This window comes from Chamaea fasciata, unplaced genomic scaffold (genome assembly GCF_029207755.1).
Source record: "Chamaea fasciata isolate MVZ Bird 193981 ecotype frontalis unplaced genomic scaffold, bChaFas1.0.hap1 SCAF_7, whole genome shotgun sequence".
Taxonomy (NCBI): domain Eukaryota; kingdom Metazoa; phylum Chordata; class Aves; order Passeriformes; family Sylviidae; genus Chamaea; species Chamaea fasciata.
The window spans coordinates 62,990,151-63,014,513 of NW_027094092.1; the positions used below are offsets into that span (position 1 = coordinate 62,990,151).

At 60.4% G+C, this 24,363-nt stretch overlaps 2 protein-coding genes across 4 annotated transcripts in view; one reads left to right on the forward strand and one right to left on the reverse strand.

Moving 5' to 3' along the window:
• Window positions 1-4,624: 4,624 nt before the first annotated feature.
• On the reverse strand, window positions 4,625-6,869 carry LOC136291909 (collagen alpha-1(I) chain-like). Its single transcript, XM_066186998.1, has 2 exons — window positions 4,763-6,869; window positions 4,625-4,647 (listed from the first exon to the last, which is right to left on the reverse strand). Exons 1-2 carry the CDS (start codon window positions 6,867-6,869, stop codon window positions 4,625-4,627), a joined length of 2,130 nt encoding a protein of 709 aa, XP_066043095.1.
• LRFN5 (leucine rich repeat and fibronectin type III domain containing 5) overlaps window positions 5,523-24,363 on the forward strand; it is a 45,588-nt gene continuing 26,747 nt past the window's right edge. For 2 of the 3 annotated variants that reach the window (XM_066189213.1, XM_066189211.1), the window contains exon 1: window positions 5,523-5,621. The gene's annotated coding sequence lies outside the window, so the exon portion shown is untranslated. Of the gene's footprint in view, window positions 5,622-5,886; window positions 5,979-24,363 lie in introns of those variants that run through there. The other variant, XM_066189212.1, reaches the window with a different exon arrangement.

Genomic DNA, 24,363 nt, shown 5'->3' on the forward strand with positions numbered 1-24,363 from the left:
AAACGTGGAGCTGTTTTCCCCTAAACCAGCTCATCAGACCACTGCAGAGCAGCCCTGGGTCTTTCCCTGGCGTACAGGTTGGCTTTGCCTTCCGCGCCCCCTCAGAAACACAAGAATGTCTGTTTACAGAGACAGAAAGAGGGGGCTGCCCGTGGTGTCAGCAGCCCTCTCCTCCTGTGAGCTCTGCCCCAGCTCCATCCCACACTCAGCACTGCCTGCCAGCTGCACGGAGCCTCTGGCGGTCCCCAGCTGCTCCGGCCTCTGCCTGCCTTGGGAACACCAGCCCCAGCGCCTGGAGGTGACACTGACACCTGTCAGAAGGAAAAGGCCTTTTGCAGGTAACAGGTTTTTTTTGGACAGGCAGTTTCTCTAAATTATGGCTGGGCTTAGTCTCTATTTTTTATTCACAGCCCTGCAATACATCTGTTTTTTCCCATAATATTTCCTCCCTATTTCCAAATTAAACAATTAATTGAAGCTCCGGGCGAGCTCATGCCCCCGCCAGGGCACCATGGGGGTGAGAAAACTCGCTGTGTGGGGCACAAAGCTGGCTGAGGAGAGCCCTGAGCTCGTGTGCTGCCTCCAGGGCAGGAAGAGCCTGCCCACAAGGTTTCTTGTCAGCACAGCAAACTTTTCCCAGTTGTGCCTCCAGACTTTCCCAGACAAAACTGCGCCCGTGCAATGCGGAATTGTGGCAGGTGTGCTCATCCATGTTCATCCGCCAGCTTGTGTCTGACAATTAAAGCACTTTTTAAATAAGCCAGGTACCAACAGCTGGAAGCCTTCATATAATCATGCAAGAAATTAAATAAAAATATAATAAATCAGCACACTATTTTATTTCTTGAACAAATCTGTTAAAAGATTAAGCGAACAGATACTACAATTACTTTGCTCATGATTTTAAATCTAAGCTGTTTTTTGATTAAAAATGCACAAAAAAAGGGTGCACTCCAGCTATGAAGTATCTTGGTTTGGTTCCACCAGGTGTACTGAGTGTGTTTGAGGACGAGCCTGTCACCACCCCCGTGGTGGTTTGGGGTGTGAGGTGAGGCAGGGTCAGGCACTGTGGGGCTGGCACATGAGGGCCAGGGCACCAACACATGCTGGGGCTCCGCCACCCACCGACGCACCCCAGGGAGAAATGTCACACCAGTGCACCCCAAATAAAATCAGGAGTGCTGAGGGGCCCGTGTGCCCGGGCCAGGTCCAGCACGGCTTGTCCCGAGCCTCCCTGGCCAGTGAGGGTGACAGCTGGGGACACCAGCACAGCTGGGGAGCGTTGTCACCTCCGGCCTGGCAAAGGGGAGACCGAGGGCTCCGGCAGGAGCAGGATCGGGCCCTGCCGTGTTTTGTACAATGCAACAGCTCCCCCATCTTACAGACTAAAGAACTTAGACTGCAAAAACATCCCGGGAAATGAGGGCTGGGTTAACTCCACGTGCTCCCCTCGTTCTTCTGGAAGGAGAGGCTGGCGTGCGCTGGCACCTGAGGCGTTCTTGTCTCCGAGGTGCTCCAGGGAAGGGAAATCTACTTCACACAACGTGACATTTGACATTTCAGTGATTAGGGCAGTGAATTTTCTCCTCGGAAGGATGAATAAGCACTGCCGCTTCCAGAGGCTGTTTGATGAGTCCCCCGGTCTCTCTCAAGGAGTACCACGTCCCGCCTCTTGACGTGTTTGTCGCCGGGCTGTCGGGAGCCGCAGCGCCCGGGCGCCGCTCCCCTGCACTGCCGCCCGTCTCCTTTAGGGTGTACACGCCGCACGCGGTACAGCAGCCGCTGCCTGCCGGGGAAGGGCGCCCGTGCTGATGGAAACCTGCTCGGTGCAGTGACGTTATCCCGAGCAGCTCCTGCTCCCGTCCACGGCACAGCCAGCCGCACCGCGGGCACGGAGCCCCCTCCTCTGCCCCCGCGGTCCGGCGGCGGCTCCCGAGGATGCTGCGGGCCCCCGAGGATGCTGCGGGCCCTCGAGGATGCTCCGGATCCCCGAGGGTGCTCCGGGCTCCTGAGGGTGCTCCGGGCTCCTGAGCATGCTGCGAGCTCCTGAGGATGCTGCGGGCCCCCGAGGGTTCTGTGGACCCCTGAGGATGCTCCGGGCTCCCGAGGATGCTCCGGGCTCCTGAGGATGCTGCGGGCCCCCGAAGATGCTGCGGGCTCCCGAGGATGCTGTGGGCCGCCAAGGATGCTCCGGGCCCCTGAGGATGCTGCGAGCTCCTGAGGATGCTGCGGGCCCCCGGCTGGCTGAGCTGGCGCCCTGTCGTCAGCAGCTGCAGCACGGTGGCACCGTGCCTCGGCCCCAGTCCCTCCTTCCGGAGGTGGCTGAGGGTTAGAAAGTGCATAAAACAGCTCTCTGTGTTATTTAAACGAAGCACTTTCCTCAAGGTCTCATTATTTCGGCAAAAAAAGAGAAATGATGAAATGATTTTAAAATGGTACCTGTGAGGGGGAAAAGATTTCAAGTTAAGGAGTTCCCAGCTCTGTCAGGAAAAAAGCATTTTAACACGGTGAGAGCAAGGCTAAACCCCCAGCAAGGGCTTGTTCAGAAGGGTAATGGGGGAGGTGACTGAGCCCCAGCAGGGCTCAGCCCTGAGCCCCAGACGGTCCCCAAGGCCGGGTGAATCCTGGCCAGAGCGAGGTGGGAGCTCACCTGAGTGATCCTGAGCACCCCCAGTGCCAGGGCCATGCAGGACAGTGCCGTCCATGAGGTACTGCCAGGCACTGCGAACAACGATGGCAGGACACAGACCTGCCCCTCCCCAGGGCTTTGTCCCAAAACAGCCTGTCCCTGGCACTGGAGGGAGTGTTCAGGCACAGACACCCCCACGGAGTCACAGGGGGCAGCCAGGAACACCCCAGGAGAGGCCCCAGGGGAGGGGGGGACAAGAGGGAGGGAACAGTTTGAGGGCAAGAGCTGCACAGCACAGCAGCCACACAGCGTCACTTAGGCCTGTGTCCAGGATCAGACAAGCTTTCCACCCCAGCCATCAGCGAGGGAACCTCCCCAGCACACCCACGGCTCCCACACTCCTGGATGCCCCAGGAGTTTTCCCACTGGGTACATTAACTAGGCGGTGGTGTCATCTCAGTCCGGGAGGGATTTCAGGCTGACAAAGAAGATGCAGCAGCCCTTGCTCAAACACCCGAGGCCAGAGGGCACAGGACATTGCTTTAGCTGCAAGGCTGTGGAGCTCCTGGGCTGTGCTGTACTGGTACCAGTCCAGAGCGGTCCTGAACCAGCCCTCACAGGGTGTTTGTGCTGGATGGTGCAAACCAGTGCACCCCCCAGTACATACCAGGCTCCGAGCACAAGCTTCCACTGAGTTTCCACCGAGCTTCTCCATGTTCCTATGGCCGGGGAAGCCGTACCCCAAAGTTTGCCTCCGCTTCCAGTACCAGCCACACTGCTGGCATCACTGGCATGCCAGCCCCCCTGCTGCTGGGGCAGCAGAGAACTGACAGAGCAGCAAATGCTGAAGCCTGCAGCCCAAGACACCGGTGGATGCCAGCCAAGACCACGGATGTTTTCCCAGGGAGCATCTTATTGTCTCTCTCCTCTCTCCACAGGGGAGCACACTGTGAACGCCAGATCAGGGCTAAGCACGACACTGCCTCCAGCTCCAAAGGCAACCAGGGCTAGGACTGAGTGTGGGGCAGAGACTTCCCCGGCAAAACCAGCTAACATGAGTTTTCCTTTGCGGGAGAGAAGATTTAGACTCATTTCCTCCTGCCAGCCTCTCTCCCCCTGCAACAGCTCGAAGTAGCTCTGTGAAACAGCAGCTGGTACTTGGAGATAAACACTAACTCAGGCCCAGCCTGGCAGCCCAGCCCCGGACAGCTCCAGAGGCGGCCAGAAGGACGGAGGATGATGCAGCTCTGGCAGATGTGCTGCTTGTGAGACCAGGGTCACAGGCTGCTGTGGAGACCACTTCAAAGCTGTCAGGACAGCCCTGAGCTCAGGAATACTGATGTGTTCCCTCTTTGCACCCTTATCGAGGCGAAACGCTGCATCCCAAGGCACAAAAGACTTTGGCATGGCATCAGCAGAGAGGCGTGAGGACTGCCACTGCTTCTTCCCGTTCCTGGAATGGGGATCCTACCACGTGTGTCCCCAGCGAGAAGATGCCAGTGTGTCCCAGCAGCATCGCTCCCGCTGCCTCCAAGCGTGCCGAGCAGTCCATGGGTTTTCTCCTGCACCCTCAGCAGCAGTGGCCACGCGGGTGGTCCAGCTGCAGAGTCCCGGGGCAGCCCCGGAGGAGCCTGCAACTGCCGCCCATGGCGGGGAGGGTGTCGGGGGAGACGGGCCCACTGCCCAGTGCCGGTAGGGCACGTGCCTGCACATCCCTGCAGGTGCGGGGTCACAGGCCGCTGACGAGTTTGTTAATTAGCTCCTCTTCCAGGCTCTCCAGGCAGCGCTCCTCTTCTTCGGGTCCTGCAACATCCCCGGCGTATTCCCACAAAAGAGCACTAGAAAAGGGTGTCCGTGTTCCATAGCACGAAATGCACTCTCCTCCCTTTTAGAGATCCAGGAGACAGGTAACGATGCCGCAATCCCCAAAAACGCTCCAATTCACTGCCCCCACAGACGACCCAACCTTTCCTTCTCCTGCCAGGATCATCCCTGCTACAAGTCCAGTGTCGCAGTCCCTGTGCCCGGAGCGGCAGGGCGCCGGCAGGATGCGGGCAGCTGCGTGCCCGGAGGGTGGGCAGGAGCCCCGGCCGTGCCGGGCGGAGCGGAGCGGAGCCGCCGCCGCGCTCCCACCGCGCGTGGCCGCTCCGCGGGACGGTTCCGCCGGTGCATCCACCGGCTCGATCGTCAGCTCAAACTCCCGCGCACGGCCCGCAGCCGCGCCGCCCCCGCCCGCCGCCCGCTCCGGCCCCGGGGCCCCGGGCGGCGGCTGGGGAAGGGCCGTGGGGCGCCCCGAGGGCCGCGGCCGCTCTCGCCGCCCGTCGCCGCAGCCCGGCCCCGGCGCGGCGGGGCAGGCGGAGGCGTGTCCGTATCCGTGCCGGTGCCCGTGCCCGTGCCCGGTCCCGCCCGGCGGCGCGCAGCCCCGAGCCCGGCGCGGCGGGGGGCGGCCCGGGCGCACGTCTGCGCGGCGGCGGACGGGCGGCTGCGGCTCAGCCGTGCGTGCGGCGGGGCGGGGAGGGCCCGGCTGCTCCAGCCCGCCCCGGCGCGGCGCGGCGCGGGGGAGGCGGCGGCTGCTCCATGCGGCAGCGAGCGGCGCGGCTGCCCGCGGCCGGGGCCGGGGCCGGGGCCGGGCGGAGGCCGGCGGCGCGGAGGATGGGCGCAGCTGCCGCCGCCGCGGAGGGCCGAGCCGCGGGCGCCGCGCTCCCCGCTCTGCCCCGCCGCCGCCGCAGCGCCCGCCGCCGCGGCTGCTCCGCCTGAGCGCGCCCGGCGCGGAGCGGCGCGGAGCCGCATGGCCCTGCCGCCGGCCGCCCCGCGCTAGCGGCACCCGCACCCGGGAGGCGCCGGCCCGGCGGCGGGGCTGCCCGCGCCTCGGCCGCGTCCGTCTGTCCATCCGCCCGTCCGTCCGTCCGTCCGTCCGGTGCAGCGCCCGGCGCGCAGGATCCCGCAGCGGGGTGCGGAGCGGCAGCGCTTGGCGAGGATTAACCTGGCGCAGGTACGCGACAAGGTCAGCGGCGGCGGGAGCGGAACGGGGCGGGCCGCCCGGTGCGGGGCCATGCGGGCGGGCCGATGCGGGCGGGTTGTCCCGCGCCTCCCGCCCCCGCCGCGCGCGTGTGCATGTGCCGCCGCCCGCCCGAGCCGCCGCGTGGGGCCGTCCCCGGGCCGCCCTGCCCGCCCCGGCCGCGGGCAGCTCCGCCGCGGACCCGCGGTAGGATGCGGGTGGTGAGCGCCGGCTCGGGGCGGAGCGGCGGGCAGCCCGCCTGCCGCCAGCGCCCGCAGCCCGCCGGGGCCCGGCCGCGGCCGCACCCGCAGGGGACGCGCTCCGGCCGCCGCCCGTCCCCGGAGGCACCAGGTAACGCGAGGGGAGTCGCGCCCGGCACATCTGCATTGCACCGCGGTACCGGCCCAGGGGACGGGGAGGGGGGGGGGGGGGGCGGTGAGGGGCGGCCCGGCCGGTCCGGAACGTCCCGGTCAGGACGACCCCAGGGCGCGGCGGGGGGCGCCGGGACGACGCCCTTCCCGGGAGGGCGGCGGCCGCGGGGAGCGCGGAGCGGCGGGGCGGGTGCCCCGCGGACGGGCCGGGCCGGGCCGGGCCCGGCCGCGCTGCCGCCGCTGCCCGCGGGACGGCGCCGGCGACCGCCCGCGCCGGGCTGGGCTGGGCTGGCGGGGCCGGAGACGCCGCGGGGCCGGAGACGCTGCCAGGCTGCGATGCCGCGGCCGCCGCCCCCTCCGCGCCGCGGTGCCGCCGCCGCCGCCCGGTTACCCGGCACCGCTGGCGCTGCGGCGCTGCCCGGGCGGGCGGAGGCGCCGCCGTGCGCGGAGCCATCCCGGGGCGCTCCCCGGGCGGCTCGGGGGGTGCGGGGCTCTGCCAGAGGGCGCGGGAACCGCGCGGCTCCCCCCGCCCCACTCCTCCCGCCCCGTCCCACCGCCCCTGGTCGCCGCGCACACGCCGCTCTCCCCGCGGCTCTGTCCCTGGGGCCGCCGTGGTCCCCCGCGTCCCGGGATGCGGCTGCGCCCCGCTCTCCTCCGGCCCCTCCGCCCCCTCCGTGGCGAACACCGCTGTGTGCGGGAGAAGAAATGTAGGACAGGATGGACCTTCCCCGCCGGAAGGTTCCCGTTGGGGAGATGGCAGAGCCGCGGCGGAGAAGCCGGCGGAGCCTCGCAGCCATGTTGGTGTCGGAGCATCAGCCCTGGCGGCTCCGGGAGCCCGGCGGCGGCCGGCGGCGGGTGTGCGAACCGGCATGTCTGGGCCAGGTGTACCGGGGAAGCTTCTTCCCGGGCTGGTCCTTCCCAGCACAGACCGGGGAACACTGGCTCTGTGGTTCCTCTGCATCCTGGGACAGCAGCTCTTCCCCTCCTGCGCTTTCGCCTCCTCCCTCCCAGTCTGTTGCATCTCCGGGGCACTCATTATGTTGTGTGTGTGGAGCAGAGGGATGTGTTGGTCCCTGCTGCGGTCATGAACCCGGCCTCACCAGTCCTGGAGACCAGGGGTGGGACAGCGAGTGCCCCCAGCCAAGCCCAGCGCTGTGTGGCCGTGGGCTGAGTGCCGTGGGACTGGACAGGCTGGGAGCCCCTGCCCTTGGCCATCGCTGTCGTGCTGGTGATCCTCCCCACCCACACTTCCATTTCGCATGTTCCTGTGACACGTGGTGTCAGCTCGTTCCTTCTGAGCATCCTCGGGCGAGCGCTCGTGTCCAGGGCTGCCAGGCCAGCTCGGCCAGCACGCCGGCGAGGCCAAATCAATCCCTCCTGGAATTGAAGCCTGCTTGGTTGCAGCTGTGCTTCTGCAGATGGAGGGCTCTGGGCTGGCTCTGGCAGCAGCGATCCTGGCCATGGCTCTGTCCAGGAGCGTGGGGCAGCGCTGCCCAAATGGACTGCGTGTGCTGGGACCAGCCTGTCCTGGTGCGCAGGGCTGCATCCCAGCGTGCTGCCTGGAGCTGTGTGTGCTGCCACAAGGACTCCGAGCGGGCACCCTGGTCCTGTGCACAGGCCACACCTCGGAGCTGGCCCGGGGGCTCTGTGGCATTGCCAGTCGGTCCTGGCAGGTAGAGGTGTGCCAGGCCTGGCAGTTCCACTGCTGGTCTGGGAGTCAGGTTTGATTTTGCACAAGTCTCTTTGTACCAGAGACTGAGTGTTCTCAGTGCCCAACACCTTCCTAATCCACGTTGCTAAATATATACTGTACTCAAGGGATTATGCATTTGTTTAAATGCATAATAAATGTGTTTAAATGCGTAAGACTGGATCATAATGCACACCAGAGCTTGCCAGTTTGGCCTCCAGTTACGAGCCTCTCTAAGATATATCTCCTGGCATATTACCTCATCTTTCTGCTTTCAGAAAGAGCAGTTCCTGGTTTTATCATGGCAGGGCAGTCAGTGGAAGCAAATCCTGGATATCTCAGGTACCCAGTGCAAGTTAAAGCTGAACTAGTTTGCCTGTTCACCAAACACTTCCAGACACATGCAGCAGCTGAAGTGGGCTCCAGATTGTCCTGTGGCAGTGGGCTGAGTGCTCATGTCATCCTTACAGCCAAGAGAAGCTGTGCGCGACTGCAGCACTGCTCAGGACGGTGTCTCAGGGGCTTGGTTTGAGTTTTTCATGCAAGTCTGTTGTCTGGAGAGGCTCCCGTTGGCCATAGAAGGTGTGAGTGGGGCCAGAGGGAGGAGGATGAGAGGTGACTGCCCAGCCCGGGATCTGTGCTGGCTGGGAATGTGGGCAACCCAGAAGAGATGTGGCTGAGCAGCATGGCAAGAAAAAAAAACAGATCTTGCCCAATTTTTTGGGAGAGGTTAGAGGGGATGCAAAGGGAGGTGCATCAGGAAGGATGGCCTTGGCACACGGGGTAGGTGCAGCATCCCGAGGTGCCGGGGGGGGGGGCTTGTCCCTTTGCTGGGGCACGTGGAGACGGTTCCGAGGCTGCAGAGCTAATGGCTTTCCACTGCTGATCGATCCCGCCTGTGCTTTCAGATGTGGTGAGGGCTGGGTTTTAGAGAGCAATCTTTGCATATTCCCTGCACAAGCAGCTGGCCCAGCCCGCTCTAATGGCCCCGCTATTAGCGGGCTCAGAGCCGAGCCAGGCTGAAAAGGCTGTGTAAGTGCTGCTCAAGCGTTTTGGGCCAGGCCTATTCCATGCATTAGGGAAGATTTGTACTCCTTGGCCCAGACATCACTGAGTGTTGTCTATTTATACACATCTAAATATATCCTCTGCAGTCTTCAGACTTTTGTAGCTAGTAGTAAAATTATTTTTCAATATCATGCTATTAAAACATGCTTGCTGACACTATCCGATGAAGTTTGTGCTAGGAGAGGCTTATGTGTGTGTGTTTGTTTTAAATAAAAACTATCCTTCAGGTAGTTACCTAAAATGCTTTGGAAAAAAAAGCTTATTGTCTGTGTGGCCGGGTAGCAGGGAGAAATGTGGTTGAACAGAAGCAGCACTGGAGACATGCTCAAGCCTGGAAAACCAAATCCAAACCTTCTGCAAAGTATAAGGTTTTGTTGCTGAAGAGTGAACCATTCTTTCTAGAAATTTTTTATCAAATAATCATGCGCTTCACAGCAAAATGGAAACATTTGCTTCAAATTAGTCAGATTTACCTTCTGGTACTCTGGAGTTTGAAGATGTCATTCTGAAAACAGAATGACAAATGTTGAAGTAACGTAGGTAATGGAATTCCTCTGCAGTGCCCAGCTCCAGGCTCTGGAGGGTGTTCCCAGGGAGTCCTGCTGCAGGGTGGGTCTGTGTCCCTGTGTGCAGTGCTCTGGGATGGGGTTGGTCTTACTGGGGCTCCATCCCCGAGTCACCCATGGGCTGGGGGGCTGGCTGGTGGTGACAGTGACAGCTGGCTGAGTCCTGCAGCCTGCCATGGAATAGCGATGGCCATCGTTTTGGTCATGTGGCAGCCCTTCCTGTCGACTCCTGGAGAACTAAGAGGCTGCAGAGGAAGAGGGAGAAGGGAAAGGGGCTGGTGCTCACAGGGGAGCAGGTGAGATGAGGAGAGGAGAAGACAGGGCTCTGGGAGAAGGGAAAGGGGCTGGTGCTCACAGGGGAGCAGGTGAGATGAGGAGAGGAGAAGACAGGGCTCTGGGAGAAGGGAAAGGGGCTGGTGCTCACAGGGGAGCAGGTGAGATGAGGAGAGGAGAAGACAGGGCTCTGGGAGAAGGGAAAGGGGCTGGTGCTCACAGGGGAGCAGGTGAGATGAGGAGAGGAGAAGACAGGGCTCTGGGAGAAGGGAAAGGGGCTGGTGCTCACAGGGGAGCAGGTGAGATGAGGAGAGGAGAAGACAGGGCTCTGGGAGAAGGCCCTGCCCACAGCCCCTGGAGCCAAAGACAGTGCTGGTCCCCCGGGCCACCCCGGGTCCCTTGGCTGGGGCTCTGGGCTCCACAGTCCAGAGGTCTGTGCTGTGGTGACGTGGTGTGGTGACATGGTGTGGTGCCAGGGGCCGTGTCCTGCCCAGGATCGTGGGCACAGGTGCCTGGCCCTGCTTTATCTGCCTAAGGACACGTTACTCAGGTGCTGTGAGGGTGGCTGTGGTGTCCCAGGCTCCCTGCCCGTGTGCCCATCCCACCTGGCTCGCTGGCCACTAAGGCACAGGCTGGGCACACCGTGCCTGCTGCTGGGCTGGGCAGCAGCTTTTGTGTTTCTAGGGAATAAATGGCTCTACAAGTCATGCTGGTTTTGAGCAGGCTGGATAATGCAGAAGGTGCTTTGTCAAATGGCTGAGGCGGTGACGGGAGCCTTGGTTGGTGCCTCTAACTGTGTAGCACGTGGCCAGTGGGACCTGGCAGCGCTTGAGCCAGTTCCCAATGCTGCAGAGCTCCTGTCCGATGCTGTGGCATTGAGTTTGCTCTTGTAGATAAAGCTTCTCCCCAGGAACTGTCTCATGGCAAAACATTTCCATGAAAACATATGATTAGGTAGCTCTGCTTTAAAGTGGAATATCTTTTTTCCCTTGAAGTTTTTATTTAGGCTTCTCTGTCAAGATCACGTTGGAATTCTTCGGGATTGGAGACAGATAAAATTCTTCAGTTTTCGTTGCCTCAGCATTGTTTCATTGCCAGACAGCTGATATTCCCTGTGTATCTCTTTCCAATTATTTATACTTCCTGGTCTCTGTAGCTGGGGAATGGAGAAGCAGGAGCCCACCACAGTGAGCTATGACAGCTCTGCGACTCCTGCAGCAGGACTCCCCAGATGTAGGACAGCAAGTGTAGAGGGAAAACACAAACAAAGAGGAAAAGATGTGGTGGAGAAAGTCACACTGAGAGGAATCCCCAGGATGTGTTCTTAGTCCCCTGGTGCTGCTGGCCCTGGGATTGGGATGGGATTGGCTTGGCACCGGTGAGGAGTCATGCGGAGACGTTCTGCTGCACGTGGGTGACGTGCTGGTTCTTGGTGCTTAAGCCAGAGTTAAGAGTTTGCCTGGGATGTGAAGTGTCTGCCCTGGCACAGGAAAACAGCTGCTGTTGGCACAGGATGACAGGTTCCAGTGGCACAGGAAGGCAGGTGCCACTGTCACAGGATGCCAGGTGTCACTGGCACAGGAAGGCAGGTTCCAGTGGCACAGGAAGGCAGGTGTCATTGTCACAGGAAGGCAGGTGCCACTGTCACAGGAAGGCAGGTGCCACTGTCACAGGATGCCAGGTGTCACTGGCACAGGAAGGCAGGTTCCAGTGGCACAGGAAGGCAGGTGTCATTGTCACAGGAAGGCAGGTGCCACTGTCACAGGAAGGCAGGTGCCACTGTCACAGGAAGGCAGGTGCCACTGTCACAGGAAGGCAGGTGCCATCAGGCACAGGGAGGCAGGTGCCACTGTCACAGGAAGGCAGAGGAAGGCAGGTTCCACTGTCACAGGAAGGCACAGGAAGGCAGGTGCCACTGTCACATGATGGCAGGTAGCAGTGGCACAGGAAGGCAGGTGCCACTGTCACAGGAGGGCACAGGAAGGCAGGTGCCACTGTCACAGGAAGGCAGGTGCCATCAGGCACAGGCAGGCAGGTGCCACTGTCACAGGAAGGCAGAGGAAGGCAGGTTCCACTGTCACAGGAAGGCACAGGAAGGCAGGTGCCACTGTCACAGAAGGGCACAGGAAGGCAGGTGCCACTGTCACAGGAAGGCAGAGGAAGGCAGGTGCCACTGTCACAGGAAGGCAGGTGCCATCAGGCACAGGCAGGCAGGTGCCACTGTCACAGGAAGGCAGAGGAAGGCAGGTGCCACTGTCACAGGAGGGCAGAGGAAGGCAGGTGCCACTGTCACAGGAAGGCAGGTGCCACTGTCACAGGAAGGCAGGTGCCACTGTCACAGGAAGGCAGGTGCCATCGGCAGCAGTCCTGGGGCTCTGGGAGCTGCGTCGTTCCTGTTTTCTCCGACGCACTTTGAGAGCCTTGATGTAAAGCTCCCTGATGGGGCCCGTGGGAGCGGGTCTGAGTAAGGCGAGCGGGATTTGTCGCCTTGTCAGCCGTGAGTCAGTGGTGCTGCCGGCTGTGTGGCGTTTCACAGGAGCCCCTGCTGCCGCTGCCGTGGCGCGCGGGGCCGGTGTCGCTGCGCCGTGCGGGCCGTGGGCAGCTCTGGTGCCGCCATGGGCAGCTCTGGTGTCGCTGTGCCGTGGGCAGCTTTGCCGTGCTCGTGGCTGCTCCTGACACGTCAGCCTCGTGTCTCATCCCCGCCGGCGCCCAGCTGCAGTGACGCTGCTCTCAGGACCAGGCTCCAGCCTGCAGCTCCCCAGAAGTGACTGCTGCTCTCCTGCCTCCCAGCCTCAGCTTCGGCCGTGGCTGCCTTTGGGGATGGTCTGCTGTGTCACAGGTGTGCTGGGAGGGCTCTGCACACCAACGGGACCCTGCTGAGGAGAGGACCAAGGCCCTGAGTGCCACAGCTGAGCCTGGGCAGGCTGGCACAGGGAGCTGAGCATCTTCCAGCTGTAAATGTAAAGGCGTGAGGATAACAGCACTAGGTGTAAAGGAGCAGGATAACAGCGCAAGGCCCAGTCCAGGCTGCAGTGGTGTCTGCCAGTGCCCCGCAGTGGGGTGTCCCAGCAGGCACTGTGCAAGGGTCCTTGCCATGGCCCGTGGTGGGTTGGAGATGTGCTGCATGTGCCTCCAGGTGACGGCCTGACCTCATAATGTGGGTCTGGGAACATTCAGGCCCCAAATGCTGTGCTGAGGATCAGGGGTGGGGATGAAGGTGGGGGCAATCAGCCACCCTGGTGACATGTGGCTTCAGAGGCTCAGCCAGCAGAGCACCTGCGTGGGGTCTCCTTTGTGGGCCAGTTGTCACTTGCTGCCCTGGCGTGTTGGGCCACTTCAAACAGGTGTGTCCTTGTCCCCAGGTACATGGCAAGGATTGCATTGGTGACTGGAGGATGCAGCCTCCTCTCTAGTACTCCACGTTCCTTGCACAGAGCCCCCAGCTCACCTGCAGCTGGGTGCTGCAGGTGTCCCTCACACACCTCCCCTCTCTGCATTCCCACTGGGGCGAGCAGCGGGGGTCCCTCCATGGGGTCAGTGTTCTGATGTGTTTGGAATGAGAGGTCGCCTCCCCAAGGGCTGGCATTCCCGTTGTGTTCATTATCGCCCATTTCTGCTCTGAGCTGAACACACCTAACCTGTGTTATTTGGGAAGCGTTCTGCAAACATACAACTTCTGTGGATTGAAACAGTCCCCTGTCCTTCCCTGATCTAGGAGGAAAACATAATAACCACCATGGCAGAAGACATGGCGGGTCAGTGTCGCCCTGATTTGTTCAGCCTTCTGGTGTTTTACATTTCTGTACCGGAGTTCTCAGGCTTGTAATATAAACAAAGAATGATGTTTTGTAAATAATGCATTCTTTTCCAGGGAGAAGGACAAATTGATGGACTTCTAAGCTGACCAGTAGGATCAGAGGGGTGTTAACCTCGTCCCCCAATCCCTGATCAAACTCCAAAAACTATATAAGTCGAGATCCCGAAAATAAATTTTCTTCTTTCTGGTTCTCACAACTGATGAGTGAGTGTAGCTTTTTCGTATCTGTCTAGCAACAGGTCAGGATGGATGGTCGCAGCTGCTGTTGGTGCTGGATGAGGATTGTGTTGTTTTCTCAGGGAACAGATCAGGACAGTGGTTTTTAGATGAGCACTGTGCTGTGTGAGCGCCCTGTGCAGCTCTGCTGGGCACCATGGCCCCTCCTGGCTCTGCCAGGGCCTCCTGGTGTCACCAACAGGCACAAAGAGCTCAGCTGAATAAGCTTCGTTTCTTCTAAGGAGCGTTAAGGAAGCCAGTCAACGCACAGAGTGTGTGACTGCACTTGAATTCCATCTGGGAGGTTATAATAACAGTAACTAAAGAACAGTAGCGAGGGGTGAAATTGTGTGGCCAGTAGAATGCGCGACTTGGAACGCTGGGGAGAGGCTGGACTTGCTCCTTGCCCTCTGGGATTTGGGTGTAGGTGTGAATCAGGTATCCCCAGTGGCCAGTAATGCGTCCCTGGTTTGTGCTGGGGATGTGAGGAGGGGTGAGGGCTAAAGCAGGAGAGAGAAGGACAGCGGTGTTACAGCTGCCACGCACAGACCGGAGGAATCACTCCTACTCCAGGGGCACAGTGTGGTGTTCCTGTGAGGCCAGGCACAGAAAATCTGACCCAAGGATCTGGGAAGAGCACACACGTCTCTGGCTATGCGGGTGTCCCTGTGCAGCAGGGACAGCGCAGAGCGTGCGGGTCCCAGCCCCATGCTCTGTCCCCGCCTGCTGCTGGTGTGGCCAGCAGGGCTCTGTGCCCCCCAGTGTGGCCCGCATGTGTCTGTCCTTCTGTCCTTGCCCTCAGCACGGCCAGCAGTGCACGCTGGAGCAGCAGGGCCGGTGGTTGGGACGCTGGAGTGGATTTTGTGCAGCGGGGGCTGGGTCCTGAGCTGGCGCTGTGTGCAAGAGGCACACGGAGCAGGATCCCTGCCTCGGGCGCTGCACGGTTTGCTCCGCCGAGGCTTTTGAGGGGTGCCGAGTTTCCCTGGAGTGGTTTTGGTTCACACCTACAGCAGCAGGCTGTGTGAGGCGGCAGAAGGGCATTTCTAGGGTGAGGTGGGGGGTGAGGAGGAGCCGTGTCCTCTCCACGTGTGTCCGGGGGCTCGGTGGGGCCCTGGCTGCCGAATCAGGTGTGGATGGGGGCTGGAGGCACTGGTGGGGCCGCAGGGGCACTGGGTGGGGGTCACCCTGCACACCGGGGTGGGAGCAGCAGGAGGGAGGGGGCGGAAGGACGGGGTCTGGCTGCCAGCTCCTGCTGGTGGTGGCAGCTCCACAGCCCTCGGGAGCAGTGCTGGGAGCGCTGGTGGTGTGGAGCAGAGCAGAGCGTGGCTCAGCTCCCTTTGCAGCTCAGCCCAGAGCTGACTGCTGCCATATGACACTCCTTATCTCTCCGGCTCAGAAACGCAGCGCTCAGGGCATCCTGATGGATTTGTGACACTTCCCATGGGACTCTGTGCTCATAAACCAATTAAAGGATTACATCCTTGTAATGTGGAGAGTATTCTTTGTTTATTAAGTAATGCAGGTATAATTCAATTAGTGACAGGCTGACCTGCTGATGTCAGATGTGGATGCCAGTCAGGCTGGTCTCCAGCTCTGCCCCCCAGACTGGGGCAGCAGGAGCTGAGGGGAGCAGCTGCCCCTCCTATAGCCCCCCGTGCCTGACATGGAACTGAGAGAGGTTTTATGGCCTTTACCGACGTGTTTCCTTTACAGAGTCACAGAATCCCAGGACTGTTTGGGTCGGAAAGGACCTGACGGCTCATTCCACCTCTGCCCTGGCAGGGACACCTCCCACTGTCCCAGGCTGCTCCAAGCCCAATGCCCAGCCTGGCCCTGGGCACTGCCAGGGATCCAGGGGCAGCCACGGCTGCTCTGGACACTCTCACAGGGAAGAAGTTCTTCCATGGAAGTGAGATGGTTCATTATTATGGGATGGTTCCAGGCGGGGCTGGGTGTTCACTGTTTGCTGTGGCTCAGGAAGCCCCGTGTCACCAAACGGTGCCCAGAGCACGGCCCGCGCCCCCCGTGCTCCGTGTGGGTGGCTGTGGGTGGCTGCTGTCCCCTCCCTGTCCCCAGATCAGGCTCTGCTGTGGTCCTGGCTCCTGGAGCACCGTGCTCTGGTGTGGGCACCGCTGCAGGAGTGCCGTGGTGTGCAGGGCTGAAGAGTCTCTCCCTTTGGGGACGTCCTCAGCGCTTACTGTCCTGTCCACTGGGAAGTCCCTCTGCTCTGGGCTCTGTGGCAGCCAGGGAAGGCAGAGGGCTGCAAGTGTTTTTCCTTCTGGAAAAGGGAGTTCAGGGGCTCGTGGGTGACTCGTGGTGCCTTGGCATCAGAGCAGAGCACTGGCTGGGCACCTGTCTGCCGGGAAAGATGGGGAGAAGCAGAAGTGTAAAATACCCTGTACATCAGTAAGGCTGTGCAGGAATGACTCTGGAGCAGAACAGGACTGAATTCAGCAGATTTGGAGAAAAAATTAAAGTTCACATCTCAGTATGGGCTGGTTTGCTCCTAGGGGAGAGACAGTGCAATTCAGCCAACACACCAGCAGTGTGGCTGGGAAGAAGTGAGTGCAGAAGGTGTTTCCAGGCTGCCAGACCTTTCCAGAAAGACCTCTATGTTTCAGTCATGAGTAATAAATGCTGCTCAGAGGCCCACTCTGGTTTTCCGTGCCATCTCATGACAGAACTGCGCGTAGTTTGCAGCACAGATCAAGCAAAACTTTATGTGTTGAATGCAAATATAATGTGGAGAAGGAGGATCTGCACATGTGTGGGCTAAGAGAGGCACAAAGCAGCTCGTGTAGCCTGGCACTGCTGGAGGAACATGAGCACCTGACGGCAGCATTATCTCCGAGGGCCGCAGACTGACTTGTAAACTCTGGAATAAATTGCTCTTATTTTGTAGCATTTACTTGCTCAGCTGCACTTCACAGGGCTTTGCTTGTCTGGCAATTCCTGTTTGTCGGGGGAGAGCCTGGGCTGCCGGGGGCTGGCAGCCCGTGAGCTCTGAGCTGGGCAGAGGGTACAGCCCTGGCAGCGCCCCCTTCCCTGACAAAAAAGGAACAGGTAGAGGGGCCAGGAGCGTGGTCCTGGCAGTGGGCAGAGAGGCTGAGGGTGCTGCAGAGGGGAGCTGTCCTGGCCTCTCCCAGGGCAGGGCATTCCTGCCCTCGTGGGCAGGGCAGGGCAGGGCTGCCCAAAGCGCGGTGCCTGCTGCCCAGCCCGGTGCCCCTGGGGCTGCCTGGCCGACACGGGGACACCTCTCAGGTGCTGCTTCTGTCCGTGAACCTTGGGCAGCTCTGTGGCACCTTCCAAAGTGACGGGATTAGGATTGCTTTTCCTGGCAGACCAAGGTGGCAGCCCAGGATCTCCGTGCTCAGTCCCAGCCTGGCAGCTCTCCTGGCACGCTGCTGCTGACAGGGATCCTCTCTGCTGACGTGTGTCCTGTTCCTGCCCTGCTCCCCTGTGCCCTGCTGCTGCTCCCAGGCCATGGCACTGCAGCCTCAGCAGGCTTTGTGCCCTGGCACACCTGAGTCACGGCTGTGGGATGCAGTTGTGGTCCTTGGGAACATCAGCTCGTGTTGGTGCACCAACGCTGTTTCCCCTTGAGTTTAACTGCAGCTGTGGCGCTTGTGGGCACGCACAAACAGCCCTCACTGCCGTGCCCCCTGCTCCTGAGATAAGGATTGCAGGGTCTGAAGGAGTTCTTGGTCGTTGGAGGGGCTGGAGCTGGGAGGGTGCTGGTTACCAAGGAGTGAGGGGGAAGGAGACAATGGAGGGATGTCCACTCCCTGCACACGGAGACAGAAACAGCAACCTGCCACATCCCTGGTGAGCTAATGCTGAGGGCAAACGCTTGCAAGTGTTGGCTTCCTCTCTGCACAGTCTGTGGTGACCTGTGCTCCTGGAGGGCAGATCCCTGTGCTCCTGGAGGGCAGATCCCTGTGCTCCTGGGGGGCAGGATCCCTGTGCTCCTGGAGGGCAGGATCCCTGTGTTCCTGGGGGGCAGGATCCCTGTGCTCCTGGAGGGCAGATCCCTGTGCTCCTGGAGGGCAGATCCCTGTGCTCCTGGGGGGCAGGATCCCTGTGTTCCTGGAGGGCAGGATCCCTGTGCTCCTGGAGGGCAGATCCCTGTGCTCCTGGAGGGCAGATCCCTGTGCTCCTGGGGGGCAGATCCCTGTGCTCCTGGAGGGCAGATCCCTGTGCTCCTGGGGGGCAGATCCCTGTGTTCCTGGGGGGCAGATCCCTGTGCTCCTGGGGGGCTGTGGCGGCACAGGGCTGGGTGGCAGGTTCAGGATGGGCTGGTGCAGGTTCAGGGTGGGCTGGGGGCAGGTTCAGGGTGGGCTGGGCTGGGTGGCAGGTTCAGGATGGGCTGGGCTGGGTGGCAGGTTCAGGATGGGCTGGGCTGGGTGGCAGGTTCAGGATGGGCTGGGTGGCAGGTTCAGGATGGGCTGGGTGGCAGGTTCAGGATGGGCTGGGCTGGGTGGCAGGTTCAGGATGGGCTGGGCTGGGTGGCAGGTTCAGGATGGGCTGGGCTGGGTGGCAGGTTCAGGATGGGCTGGGTGGCAGGTTCAGGATGGGCTGGGTGGCAGGTTCAGGATGGGCTGGGTGGCAGGTTCAGGATGGGCTGGGCTGGGTGGCAGGTTCAGGATGGGCTGGGTGGCAGGTTCAGGATGGGTTGGGCTGGGTGGCAGGTTCAGGATGGGCTGGGTGGCAGGTTCAGGGTGGGCTGGGTGGCAGGTTCAGGATGGGCTGGGCTGGGTGGCAGGTTCAGGATGGGCTGGGTGGCAGGTTCAGGATGGGCTGGGTGGCAGGTTCAGGATGGGCTGGGTGGCAGGTTCAGGATGGGCTGGGTGGCAGGTTCAGGATGGGCTGGGCTGGGTGGCAGGTTCAGGATGGGCTGGGCTGGGTGGCAGGTTCAGGATGGGCTGGGCTGGGTGGCAGGTTCAGGATGGGCTGGGTGGCAGGTTCAGGATGGGCTGGGTGGCAGGTTCAGGATGGGCTGGGCTGGGTGGCAGGTTCAGGATGGGCTGGGCTGGGTGGCAGGTTCAGGATGGGCTGGGCTGGGTGGCAGGTTCAGGATGGGCTGGGTGGCAGGTTCAGGATGGGCTGGGTGGCAGGTTCAGGATGGGCTGGGTGGCAGGTTCAGGATGGGCTGGGCTGGGTGGCAGGTTCAGGATGGGCTGGGTGGCAGGTTCAGGATGGGTTGGGCTGGGTGGCAGGTTCAGGATGGGCTGGGTGGCAGGTTCAGGGTGGGCTGGGTGGCAGGTTCAGGATGGGCTGGGCTGGGTGGCAGGTTCAGGATGGGCTGGGTGGCAGGTTCAGGATGGGCTGGGTGGCAGGTTCAGGATGGGCTGGGTGGCAGGTTCAGGATGGGCTGGGTGGCAGGTTCAGGATGGGCTGGGCTGGGTGGCAGGTTCAGGATGGGCTGGGCTGGGTGGCAGGTTCAGGATGGGCTGGGCTGGGTGGCAGGTTCAGGATGGGCTGGGTGGCAGGTTCAGGATGGGCTGGGTGGCAGGTTCAGGATGGGCTGGGTGGCAGGTTCAGGATGGGCTGGGTGGCAGGTTCAGGATGGGCTGGGCTGGGTGGCAGGTTCAGGATGGGCTGGGTGGCAGGTTCAGGATGGGCTGGGTGGCAGGTTCAGGGTGGGCTGGGTGGCAGGTTCAGGATGGGCTGGGTGGCAGGTTCAGGATGGGCTGGGTGGTGCAGACTCCCAGCAGACGGGGAGGAAGGGGCATTTGTGGCCTGCACACACGTGCAGAGGTGCTGGGCCGCCTGCAGAGTGCGTGGGGCTGAGGGCAGGAGAAGGAGGGATGACTGCAGTGCTGTCAGACAGTGTGCCTCTGTGTCCCTGTCCTGCCCATGCCAGGCGTGGAATGAATCCTGCAGGAAACTCCCGATTGTTGCACTGATGCCAGGATCATTTTTTGCCTTTTCTTTCGTATACCTTTTATAAAACTTTTATGTATCCTTGGTATTCTTAACATGCGTTCTTGTAATTCCTTCAATCTGATTACTTAGCCCAGCCCTAGTATTCTGTTAGGCCAGGAGACCAAACATCCTAAAGGTCTGGCAGTAGGAGGCCAGAAAACCCTCCTGTGTCTTGGGGGAAACCAAGGTCCTCTCTAGAGCATATCCTGTAAACCAGAGGCTTGGCCCATCCGGGGGGAATTCCATGGGAGGGGGAATATCACCCATTCATCCAGGCCTCCCATTGGAGTGTCCTTGTTAGATGTGCTAATTTGTAAGGTCTGTAAATTGTCTGTGTGACCTATTGTGCGTGCATTGCAGCATGTTCCACCTTGGGAGACTGGTGCACCATAAGGATCCTTATTAAATACTGAGGTAAAAGCCCCTTGTGCCTTAACCGTATCTGGCTCTCAGGTTTTTATGACCAGGGAGAGGCGTCGGGACCAGGGTGTCTGATTGCCGCTGCAGAGGCGTCAGTGCCTGTGTCACACACAGCCCGTTTGTCACACTTCATCAGAGGGTTCCCAAGTGTGATGGCAGGGCACGGAGCTGGTGGCCGCCGCCGTCTGCTCTGGGTGTGGGCTGGTGTTTGTCAGCCTCCAGGCTCCCAAACAGGGTCACTTGGCTCTGCAAAAACTCTGTTTCGGTATAATTGCAGCTGCGCCCTGTGGGCGCACGTGCGCGGTGCCCAGGTGTGCTGAGGAAATGGAAAGGTGGCTCCTACACCCGGAGGGGGCCGTGGGGACAGCCGGATCCCATTCCAGTGGTGAGAAGGAAAGGCTGCAGGGGGTGGGGAGGTCCTGCTGCCGGAGACCCTGCTCTGGGGGATCTGGGGATTTGTTTGTTTTCTTCTGTGACAGTTTACTGACAGCACGTGGCACACTAGCGCGTTCCCTGATCCACGGGGGTGAAGCAGAGTGAGGCGTTGCCGTGTCCCTTCCCAGTGCTGTGGGCACTGTGTGCAGAACTGCTGGACAGAACCCGCTGTCCCCATGTCACCCCTCGGTGCCACAGCCAGCTGAGGAGCTGTCCTTGTGCCCCTGGACAGGCGGCTGGAGGTGCTGTCTCCCTTCCTGTCCCATTTCAGAGCGGGATCTTGTGTCTCTGGGGCCTCTCTCCTGAGACGAGAGCGTATCCCGGAGCATTGCTCCTCACAGCTCTGCTCTGCTGGCTCTGACACAACCTCTTGGTGCCCGTGTTCCTCCCAGCAGCTCCTGGGTGCTCTTGGTGGGGTTTTGGCCACCGTGGGCCTGCGGGTGTTGCTGCCGGGTGCCTCCTCTGGTCACGGCCATTCCGGGAGTGGCAGCGTCACGCCAGGGTGTTTTCCTTTGGCCCATTTACCCTTGCCTCAAGCAGCGTGGTCTAGTGGGAGGTGTCTGTGCCCGTGTCAGGGGACGGGACTGGGTGGTGCCCCCCAGCTCAGACCATTCTGGGGTTCCACGGTGTGAGAAAAGCCCCACAGGCCGTGTTCACTGGGGCTGCGTGAGGTCACTGTGCCCACAGAGGCCGTGGTGCTGGAGCTGCTGGCTGATGGAAGGACTTGGAAACAATTCAGTCCTGTGAGCAGGGTTGGAAGGGCTGCCCAGGGCATCATTCTGCTCTGCTCTGTTCCCTGGCCGGGACACTGAAGTAATTTAGTTTTCTCCAGCTCCCCCACCTCATTCCTAATTACAAAAGTGAGCAAGAGGACTGGACAGCAAAGGAGATGGGCAAGGGAGAGCTCGGATAGCAAAGCTGAGAGTGAAAAAAAAAGTTATGGATTCCTTAAAGTAAGATTTTTTTTTTCCACTGGAAGGCTTTTTTATTAAAAGAGATGCAATTGGCATCGGATCTTTGCAGCAGAAATTAAGTGCATGCAGAAGAACTGGTGTCTCTCAAGAACCTCCAGTACAGCAGGAAGGGCATGAAGCCTTTGCTTTTCTGTTGCTTTCTTTAATATAAGAAAACTTGAATTAAAGAAAGGGTGAAAATCTTTAAAATGCCAATCAGCAAGAACAGGACCGTTGAAATGCTGGCAAACGGCTGTGTGCTTGTCTGGCACTGCGGTCTGCTACAACGTCCCCTCACCCTGTGCCAGGGCCTGCCCCGTCCCCTCTGCTGCCCTGGAACCTGTCACCTGCCCTCCGTCCCTGGGGCCACTGCATCCAGATTTTAGCTGGGCTCAAGCCTCTGGGGGCTTCCCGAGCTGTAACCAATGAGCAGCTGCATCTGGGTCAGGAAATACGCAGGAAATTGTCAAGGTAATCTTCTCCACTAAAAAGTGCCGTTTTTTTGGGAATACAAAGTGCTCTTCTCAGAGCGTTTCCCATTTGATGACTTTTCCTTATGTTTGGGCCCAGTTTTGGCGTGGCCTGCCCGGGGTGGGGGGCTTGGTGTGTCCCTGGTGCTGGGCCACGCATGCTGAGCTGTGGGGACAGCTGCATGGTTCCCTTGTGCCACCAGCACTGAGGACACTGCTGCTGGTGCTCACCCCCGTCTGCTCGGGCTGTTTGGGCTCTCCAGAAATAAGTTTGAAGAAAAAAATGGAATCCTGATCCGTTCAGAGTGTGAAACAAAAGTTAACAAGCTCCCCGTGACGTCCCCTGCCGTCATCTCTGTGTTTGCCTCTCACTGTCTCTCATCTCCTTGTGCGAGTCCCAGGAATGGCTGAGCAGCAGGAGTGGCTGTGGGAGTGACTGGGAGCCGTGTTTGGGTCTTGCTCCCCGTGCTCGTGGCACCTGGGACCCTGTCCTGCCTTTTGGGGCTTGGCGCTCTCCCCTGTGTCCCCTTTCCTCCTGCTCAGTCCCTTCCTGCCAGGCCTGCTGGGGTCAGTGGGTGGGGTGTGACAGGGACACGTCACACAGACACGTTCCTGTGCCCTGGAGCTGAGATGAGGAGCAGTGGTGCTTTTTAAAAGAGGACACTGTGTGGGGGGCAAAGTTCCTCTCTGCTTTGATTTCTGGGCACTATTTGAAGGTAACTCAATCAGCTGCAGTAAAGTCACGCTGCTTTACTTGAGGTAAGAGTTTGAGGTTCCTTGTTTTCTTTCTGCAAACATCTCCCTACACAACGCTGCTCTGCCTCCTCTGGTGAGGGGAAAACTGTGAAATTTTCCTGATATTAATTAAGATAAGAGAGAATTATACCAAAATGTATTAAATGGGAAATAAATAAGTTGAAAACACGCCCGAACTCCAGATCACAGTCCCTGGCTGCTGGCACAGCGCTGGCAGCCCAGGCAGGGGCCTCTGTGGGGAGCAGGTGTGGGGGCACTTGGGATCCACCTGGACTGCCCTTGCCTTTGGAAGTCGTGGTGAGCAGGGAAGGCTCACACAGGGAGGGGATGCAGGAGGGTGGCTGTGCCGTGGCCACCACGAGCTGACGTGTGTCTGTGCTGGAGCTCCCGGAGTGCTGCTGTGCTGGCCCGGGGGCTGCAGGGCTCAGGAGCCTGCACAGCCATGCACAGCCCCTCTCTGCCCCTGCCCCCAGGTGTCCCTGTGAGTGACCAGCTCTGCCCGTGCACGTGCACCTGCCCAGGGCACAGAGCCCTGTGTGTGTCCAGGTGTGGCACCACGTGGGCTCCATCTCCTCGTGGCTGGGAGCTCTGGGTGTGAGGAGATGTCATGTGCTGTGTGCTGTGTGCTGGAAATGTGTGCCAGAGCTGTGTGCTGTGTGCCAGAGCTGTGTGCTGTGAGCAGGAAATGTGTGCCAGAGCTGTGTGCTGTGTGCTGTGTGCTGTGTGCTGGAGCTGTGTGCTGTGTGCTGAAAATGTGTGCCAGAGCTGTGTGCTGTGTGCTGGAGCTGTGTGCTGTGTGCTGAAAATGTGTGCCAGAGCTGCGTGCTGTAAGCTGGAGCTGTGTGCTCTGACCTGGTGCTGTGTACTGGAGCTGTGTGCTGTGTGCTGGAAATGTGTGCCAGAGCTGTGTGCTGTGTGCCAGAGCTGTGTGCTGGAGCTGTGTGCTGTGTACTGGAGCTGTGTGCTGTGTGCCAGAGCTGTGTGCTGTGTGCCAGAGCCATGTTCCAGTGCTCTGTGCCTGTGTTGTTCACCAGAGCTGTGTTCCAGAGCCATGTTCCAGTGCTCTGTGCCTGTGTTGTTCACCAGAGCTGTGTTCCAGAGCCGTGTTCCAGTGCTCTGTGCCTGTGTTGTTCACCAGAGCTGTGTTCCAGAGCCGTGTTCCAGTGCTCTGTGCCTGTGTTGTTCACCAGAGCTGTGTTCCAGAGCCGTGTTCCAGTGCTCTGTGCCTGTGTTGTTCACCAGAGCTGTGTTCCAGAGCCGTGTTCCAGTGCTCTGTGCCTGTGTTGTTCACCAGAGCTGTGTTCCAGAGCCGTGTTCCAGTGCTCTGTGCCTGTGTTGTTCACCAGAGCTGTGTTCCAGCGCTCTGTGCCAGAGCATTTCACCAGAGCTGTGTCCCAGGGCTGCCCCTGAGCTGCCCGGGGCTCCAGAGCCAGGCTCCCGTTCCTTGCCGTGGTGGTGCCGGGCAGGGAGGCGCAGGGGGTGACGGTACTGACCCTGCAGCTCCACTCCAGACCCGGCAGGGCTCGAGGAGCCGGTGTGTGTCGGAGCCGGCCGTGCCCAGGGATGAGCCCCACACGCTGAATTCCCTTTTGCTAAAGAGTGGAGGATTAGGTTGTTGTGAGTGGGTCCAGTGCAGCTTGCTGGGCAGTCCCAGCCAGTGCTGCTTACACCCGATGGGCCTCAGGAGCTGCCTCTGAAATTGGTTCAGAGCACAGCGCTGCTCCTGCCAGCCCTGCTGAGGTGGTCTGGTGTCCATGTGGGAAAAGGTTGCCAGGA

Excerpts from the sequence above, each read along its gene's own strand:
- LOC136291909 (XM_066186998.1), bottom strand. The coding sequence starts at position 6,869 with ATGCCGGTTCGCACACCCGCCGCCGGCCGCCGCCGGGCTCCCGGAGCC. Across the intron at positions 4,648-4,762 it reads CCGCGGAGCGGCCACGCGCG|GGACTGCGACACTGGACTTG; the intron begins GTGGGAGCGCGG and ends CTCCGGGCACAG.